This window comes from Priapulus caudatus, unplaced genomic scaffold (assembly GCF_000485595.1).
Source record: "Priapulus caudatus unplaced genomic scaffold, Priapulus_caudatus-5.0.1 Scaffold293, whole genome shotgun sequence".
In the NCBI taxonomy this organism is placed as follows: domain Eukaryota; kingdom Metazoa; phylum Priapulida; class Priapulimorpha; order Priapulimorphida; family Priapulidae; genus Priapulus; species Priapulus caudatus.
The window spans coordinates 352,165-360,336 of record NW_014577354.1 but is presented as its reverse complement, the minus strand read 5'-3'; the positions used below and the strand labels follow the sequence as shown (position 1 = coordinate 360,336).

Below are 8,172 nucleotides of genomic sequence, written 5' to 3'. Positions count from 1 at the left end.
TGCGAAACCCGGCAGTCGTCGACACGGCAACGTGAGATCGTGAACTTCTGATTAAAACAAATCCGATGGGCACGATGATATTATAGACTATAGTAACTTGAAGTTAATTTGTGCATGCTTTAGCGTTACGTATAGGTATTGTCCATCTATGGCATTGATCTCGGAGTGTTTATTATACCTTGAGTGCACGTTGTTGTTCTGATGAGGCACACTGGTATTTGTTTAATTATTCGTGTGATATTCTTCTTATAATATACGATCGTTCTCTTCCCGCCCTCTCTGGGTCTCTCGCCTACTCTCTCTGTCTCTCTTTTTCGCGGTTTCTCTCCTTCTCTCGCGTGTTTCTCTTCTTCCCTATATCTGTTCATTTTTCTCTCGCTGTCTCTTCCCCGTCTCTACCTCTCGCCATCTTTCGTTTTCTGCTCTTACGTCCGGCGATCTCTTCTCTCTCTGTGTTGTCACTCGCGTTTCTCTCTCTCGCTCTCTTTTTTTCTTTCTTATCTCCTTTTCAGTCTCTCGCGCTGTCCTTTTCTTTTTCTCTCGCTCTAGCTTTTTACTCTATCGTATCTCTTTATCGCTCCTGCTATTTTTTCTTCTCGCTTCTCTCCTCTCTGTCGGTGATAGGTAGACTTGATGTGTATATAGAAATTATTTATAGTGAGTGAAATTCGTTAATACGCGAAACTGAATGGAAAAGTAATCTCACGTTTACTGAAGCAAGCAAGATATGAGAAGCATTGTTTCAATAATGTAGCGAAAACACTCACACATAATCATTATAATCACCATGAGTTCCAGTTCGTTGCCATGACCGCATAAGGTATAAGGTATGCTGTTCCATTAATTATATATTCTAAATTGTAGCGTTAGCATAATGCTTGCGATCTCTCTCTCTCTTCGTCTCTCTCTCTTACCTCTTCTCTCTCTCTCTTCTTCAAATCGCATGCTCTCTCTCTCTCGCTCTCTCTACTTCTTCTCTCTTCTCTCTCTTCTCGCATCGATTGCTCTCTCTCTCTTTCTCTCTCTCTACTCTCTGCTCTCTTCGTCTCTCTCTCTCTCTCTCTGTGCCAAGTGTGTGTGTGTGTGTGTGTGTGTGTGTGTGTGTGTGTGTGTGTGTGTGTGTGTGTGTGTGTGTGTGTGTGTGTGTGTGTGTGTGTGTGTGTGTGTGTGTGTGTGTGTGTGTGTGTGTGTGTGTGTGTGTGTGTGCGCGCGTGTGCGTGCGCGCGTGTGTCATATATTTCTCTCTAAATATTATTATCATTAGGGCGTTTCGTTTGTCAACGTTTCGCCGGCGCGTAATAGCTTTTTACTGTACCAAGCGATAAATGTGGTAAATAAACATTTAAATAAGTGCTTCGCAGGAAAGTAGAAGGGAAGTAATAAGAATAACAAACATAATGGAAGTGCTTGAGTGAGGTAACGTTAGCTGTAGCCATTTAGCAGCACGACAATGATCGCCGAGACTGGCAGCTAGTGAGGCTGCGGAGTTCTCGGCAGCTGAAAATATCACGATTACCGCTCGAATGCATATGCAATACATATTCGCTTGCATGAGAATATATGATGATAATCTTTGATGCGGACTAGGATATTGTACGATATACTGGCGAGTATGTTTGATTGTACTGATCGGTCCTGTGGACTTATGTCAGCAGTTATCGATTATCGTCACTCTGCAGTGAATTTGCCGTACATGATTTTTGCACGCCGCTCCACTTCAAAGGTTATTACATTTCATGCGTGTGCCGATGATGTCGTCACTATACTCTGTGATGTGTCTGGCAATGCACGTGGGCAATGGCGCGTAGGTCGCAAGCAAAACATTTCGGCCGATCTTACGCGCTCAAACTAGAGAGGGGCATGCCCGAAGGAGATGTGCATGGTAAAATCCGATTTCAAAATTTCACTTAGGCCGCATGATCCCGATAGTCCCCTGCCACTATGCGAACATATGCCAGTAATCTTCCACATCGTAACCTATTGTAAGTACGCGTAGCTCTATTATATCACATCGATCCTCCCACCGAAACATTTTGCATTTGTACAATTATTGATCTTAAGCGTCATAACAATAGAGATTTGTTAAGTAAATCTACTCAGAGGTATCCCAACTCCATTTTAAATAATTTTTCGAATCTAACAATTTTGAATTAGTCGTTTAGTCAGCTACTGCGCATGCGCGAACCCGGCTTTTAGCCTGTTGAACATAGATATAATTCTAGAATATTTGCTAATGTAGCAGGCGGTCATATCCTGGGTTGCATATGCCTAGTATCTGTTAACTCGACGGGTATGTCAACGGTTATATACACGTACAATCAGGTACAATGTATCTGAGAGTGCTGCCAGAAGCATTCTGTCCTGGGTACCCAGCAAGCTAGCGCGTCGTACCATCTTTTACCAGAGCCATGGCGATTTCTCACAAAAATCAACTCACGGGTACCCCAACTCCATTTTAAAAACATTTTTTAATCAAAATATCAGAATTTCACACACACACACACACACACACACAACACACACGCACGCACGCACGCACGCGTACGCACGCACGCCGCACGCACGACGCACCACATACACACTACGCGCAGAGCACAGCACACGACACAACGCACACACACCAACACACCACAACACACACACACCACATTTATATGGCGTATCTTTACGAGACACATTCGATTTATGTTATCTGATTTATCCTTGACACGGACCTTTCCAACGCACCAATTTCAAGAGCTGATGGCTATGGTTACGCGAGGCAACAATGTATTTTTTAATGAACCGGCTACAGATGATTATGCCACGGAGACGGCGACGTCTGGGCTACGCGACACAATAACATCGTTGGAGAGCGATGAAGCAAGCTGGTGATGACTAGAGGTCTGCGAGTCTGACAAAGTTAACGTACGAAGCCGGCGCGGATGTTTGATTCTACAGAATTGATGATGACGGCGGCGGCATCGAATGGATGTAGTTTCAGGGTAATTATTTGAACCCACACGCTTCTTTACGATTGCTCAGAGACTTAGGTATTCGTTGAAATATAATTACGTTAGAAAGATCTAGAATCAAAAGAGCGGCGCACGACCGCACCCACTGACTACGCCGCCGCGCGGTTAGCACTACACCACCGACGCCACCCACCACACACACGACATACCACCACCACCACCACCGCCACCACCACCACCACCATATAACCACCATCCACACCACACACCCCACCACACACTACCACACCCCACACCACACCGACCACCACCCACACCCCACACCGCACCACCACCACCACCCAACCACCGCGGCGCATGTTCAAGTATGAAGCGCCTGTTCGCAGTGGAGACGTGCCGCCAATTCGAGGCCGGCGCACGTATCCACAAGCGCGTCAGCTGGATGGTTCTGAGTTTAGAGGATACAATGAAAGGACGTTATTCTGATTACGGAATGCGAAAATTCACAGTAAGGACGTAGGCGACAAAGTGCGTAAAGCCGGTTATTTTCGTATTTGTGCCAGATTTTCGTAGGAAACCGTTTGCCTAGCAGTAATGCCTAGTTCCTGAGATCGGACGATTTGCGAGTGGTCCAATGGGTCCCCATATTTGAAATACAGGACACTGGTGACGGGTAGGTGCGATTGGAATAGCACAAGTGTCATCCTCGGCGCGTTCGTGTATCATGGCCGCTCACGTCAAGTTATGAGTGACGCAATCTCGACGTTGACACACGACCAGTGAAACATAGGCAGCGTCGCGTCTCGCCGTATTCGCTATTACGCAGAGTAGAAATACTATTATAATCCCACGCTCTCAGCAGTGGCGGCTAAATTCCAGGCCCTCCGGCTCACGTAATACATCCCGCGAAAGAATACTCCTAACTCGCTTCCCGTCCAAATCCCCGTTTAGTTCAACAGCGCGCTTGCTCGTAGCTGCCGCCGCGCCCACAAAGAGCCACGCCATGCGTTCGCGTTCGCCCTTGGCATCCCGATGCCATTCCCGGTTGCGGGTTTACGTCCTGAGCAGCGCACGCACCTGAGTGGACGTACCTGATCAGCGCAACACGCCGGTGTCACGCCGGCTGCCACTTGTAATACTCATGCCGGCATTTTAACGTGACAGTCGTCGGTTCATTTCAACACGACCTTAGTGTGAAATCGCGCGGCAGCGGGCTGCGTAGGGACGCTCCAACTGTCAGGCTTCCGTCGCTGAATTAATCGTTTTTTTCAGACCGATGGCGCTAGCTCACGCTCTGCGTTGGATTTTAAGAAAAAAACGAATGTGCTGAGAGAGAGGAGGGACCCGCCGTGCCGAGCTAGAAAGAAGTGGCAAGGAGAGAGAGAGAGAGACTACGGCAGAGGAGAAGAGGCTCGATGGATGGCCGGGAGACGGGAAGAGAGGGAGAGAGCGGGGCGGAGACGCGAGAGTCAGAAGTGACAGGTCGGGAGTGAAGAGAGGACGCGAGCCGGGCAACTCCCAAACACCGGACGGCCGGCTGGCCGGACACCGCGCGGCACAGCACGCCCGCCGGCAAGACCCGCTAAGACCGCACACAACCGGCACAGCCGAGCGGGGCGCCCGGCGCCCCGAAGGACAGGGCGCGGAGGACGCCAGGGGGGGGGGGCGCACTGAGAGAGAAATGGAGAGACGAGAGAGAGCACCGGGGAGACGCCCGGGAGGAGGAGGGATAGGGACATGAGGCAGATCCAAAAGACCGAGACCCAGGACAGAAGCACGAGGAGAGAGGAAGAAAGGGACAACACTCAGGGGAGAGATGAGCCCCGGAGAAGAGAGACGAGAAAGAGGAGCCAGAAGAGAGAGAGAGAGACGAGAGAGAAGAGGAGGAGAGAGAAGTATGGAGAGGGCGGGGGATGACGAGAGGAGAGGGAAAATGAGAGAGCCGAGAGCAAGGGAGAAGTTAGAATAATAGGAAGCGCGGCATTCCCTCTATTATTTTCTGATATTAGTATGCTATATATATCAGATAGATGGAGAGAGAAACGAGGAAAAAGAGGAGAGAGACAGAGAGAGAGAGGGACGAGCAGCGGAGGAGGCGAGAGAGAAAACGAGATAGAGAGAAAGATACGAGCGAGAAGAGAGAGAGAGACGGGGAGAGCGAGACGAAGTAGAAAAAAACAAGAAGAAGAGCGGGGAGACGAGACAGACGAGAGGAAGAGAGAAAGAAAGAAGAATAAGGCGGGGACGAGAGGAGCGAGGAGAAAGAAGAGGAAAAGAGAAGAAGAGAGGCTCGAAAGAGCGATGAGAGAAAGGAACAGAGAGAGGCAGACAGAGAGAGACGAGAGAGAGAGAGAGAGAAGAGAGGCAGAGACAGCGAGAGAGAAAGAGAAAGAGAGAGAGAGAGAGAGAGAGAGAGAGAGAGAGCGAGAGAGAGAGGGTGGGGGAGATAGAGAGGGTGTTCACGACATGAGGCGTCCGTGTGGAGCGCGCGCATGCGTGGAGATGCTACATGTAATAAGTGTGTATCGTTTCATGCCATCACCAGTTCAACTTCTCGCTCGTGTGAAATCACTTGACTTTAACGTAGAAGTGAAATAAAACACACCGATGAATCAATCGACCCCTTCGTTCTGCGAACTTTAAAGTCACCCGATGAGAATGCAGAAAACTTCAGAAATAGAAGTAACTACTCCACGCGTCATTTGGAGCGCAGTTGTTGCGTGTAGCACGGATTGAGCAGAACAGTGCACATGCGATTACCCGCAAGAACATGACTTGCATGAACAAGAACCTGACACGCAATAACAAGAACATGACTTGCATGAACAAGAACATGACTTGCATGAACAAGAACATGACTTGCATGAACAAGAACCTGACACGCAATAACAAGCGCAGACATCTCAGATACATACTCAGAGACGGAAATTATCAGAATTCGTCTCAAACTGTCAGAAATTGTCAGAAACTGTACATGCATCATCACTTACTCCGCTGTCGAATAGTTACTTTTAATCAGCCTTCGTCACACGATTAAAGTGGTGTATTGCAATAGTCATTTATTTTACATAGCAATCCACTTCCACGTGATCTCTACTTGAAATCTATAATTTCAGCGAAAATAATTTTGTTGGAAAATAGTTCAAAATACTGAGCCTGTGCGAGCACAGATACACGTTTACACAGTACGTGTTTATGCTCACGTGTGCACGTGCGCGTGTGCGTGCGTACGCGTACGTGCGCGTGCGTGTGTGCGTGCGTACGCGTACGTGAGCGTGCGTGCGTGTTTGTGCGTGCACGCACGCATGTGTTTACCACAGCTATTCCCCTTCCCTGTTAGCAATAATAGTAACGCGTTTAACTAACCCCCCGTTTCCGTTACAGTACTCGTACGTGCGCGTGCGAGCGTGCGCGCGCGTGTGTGTGTTTACCACAGCTATTCTCCCCTCGCTATAGTAACAGTAGTAGTAACGCGTCAACTAACGTCCGTTTCCGTTACAGTGCTCTTACGTGTCGTGCATGAACGACATTGTGAACGCGTGGAAGCTGAAACACGAGTGCATTCATGCGTGTGTGTGTGTGCGTGCGTGCGTGCGCGTCCGTGCGTGTGTGTGTTTACCAGAGCTATCCTTTTCTTTCGCTCTAGTATTAACGCGTTAACTAAACCTCCGTTTCCGTTACAGTGCTCCTACGTGTCGTGCATGGACAACATGGTGAACGCGTGGAAGCTGAAACACGGCGTGCTACTCACTCGATTCGCCTGCCACTTCAACCCGTACAACTACAAACAAGTGATGCGCCGCAAACGCTACAACGAGAAGATGCTGCTGCATTCGCTACTCTGGCCGACGGGCGTCATCGTCATCGGCGTCATCGTCATGGTCGTGCTCGTGCGCGTCGCCAAGCTGAACGTCCGAGGCGACATCTATCATCCGGACATCGAAGAGCGCGAGCTCTATTTTCGACAGTCGATAGAGACGAACAACCCAATTAGCAGGGTGACGTGTAACCCGCTAGACAGACACTCGAGTCTCCCCGTCACTCGAGCGTCCATCAATCGACAGACGAGACATTCGGAGAGCCAGCCCGCGCGCAAGAAGAAGTTGTCGTTCGCAGGGTTGCCGTCACGTTACAGCAGCCGCACGTAGTGTCGGGAGTATCATATGACGTGTGACGGCCGGCTACGGCACACAGTGGCAGTGAACTCAAAGCAGCCGTAAATATATGCGTAAACGTGTTCGTGCCGTGAACGTGTGTAAACTTACGCGTTCCGTAAAGTTAACCGTGCTGTAACTTACGCGTGACGTAAACGTGCATAAACGCAAACGTGAACAAACGCAGGCGTGCCGTAAACTTACGTATACGGGCGCGTGCCGTAAAGGTACGTAGACCGTAGGTGTGCTGTAAACTTACCGTAAACGTACCCTTACCGTAAACCCGAACGTACTCCTACACGTGCCGTAAACGTACCTTTACCGTAAACCCGAACGTACTCCTACACGTGCCGTAAAGTTAACCGTGCCGTAGCTTACGCGTGACGTAAACGTGCGTAAACGCAAACGTGCGTAAACGCAAACGTGAACAAATGTAGGCGTGCCGTAAACTTACGTATACGTGCGCGTGCCGTAAAGGTACGTAAACCGTAGGTGTGCTGTAAACTTACCGTAAACGTACCTTTACCGTAAACCCGAACGTACTCCTACACGTGCCGTAAATGTACCCATACTGTAAACGCGTATACGTACACCTACGCGTGCCGTAAACGTACACGTGCCGTAAACACGTACGTAAACATAAGCACGTCAACGTAAGCGTGCGCTAGCACGTGCGCGTTGCAATGTAAAACCAAAGGCCCACGGACGGATAGGTGGCCGGTGGATTCGGTGGAAGAACTACACCGAGTTGCGCGCTTAATGAATGTGCCCCACTGTGTTCACATGTTTAACACGCATGCGCAAACACGTGCATACGCTCAGCAGTCAGATCGCCTGGGGATCGGATACGTGCCACCGTAGCCAGTTTTATTGTTTTCTACGGTATCATCGGCGCATGCGCATTTGTGTAATTGCACCGCGGCGGGAGCACGGGATCTACATCTGTCTCCTAATTATAATTCCTGATAGTCAGGTCCCTTAGCTTCATGATCGTTACAGAGCTGACAAAAGCATCAAACTTGGCACAGTTGTAGCCTATGGTAGTACTATAAATATTAGAGGGG

The 8,172-nt window shown here is 49.2% G+C and overlaps 1 protein-coding gene across 1 annotated transcript in view; it reads left to right on the top strand.

The window, feature by feature from the left end:
* The window catches only part of LOC106808658, a 67,717-nt gene extending 60,258 nt beyond the window's left edge, over positions 1-7,459 (top strand). The window contains exon 2 of the mRNA XM_014811467.1: positions 6,638-7,459. Within this exon, the coding sequence (XP_014666953.1) occupies positions 6,638-7,102 (465 nt within the window). The 3' untranslated portion in view covers positions 7,103-7,459. The remainder of the gene's footprint in view (positions 1-6,637) is intronic.
* Positions 7,460-8,172: the final 713 nt, after the last annotated feature.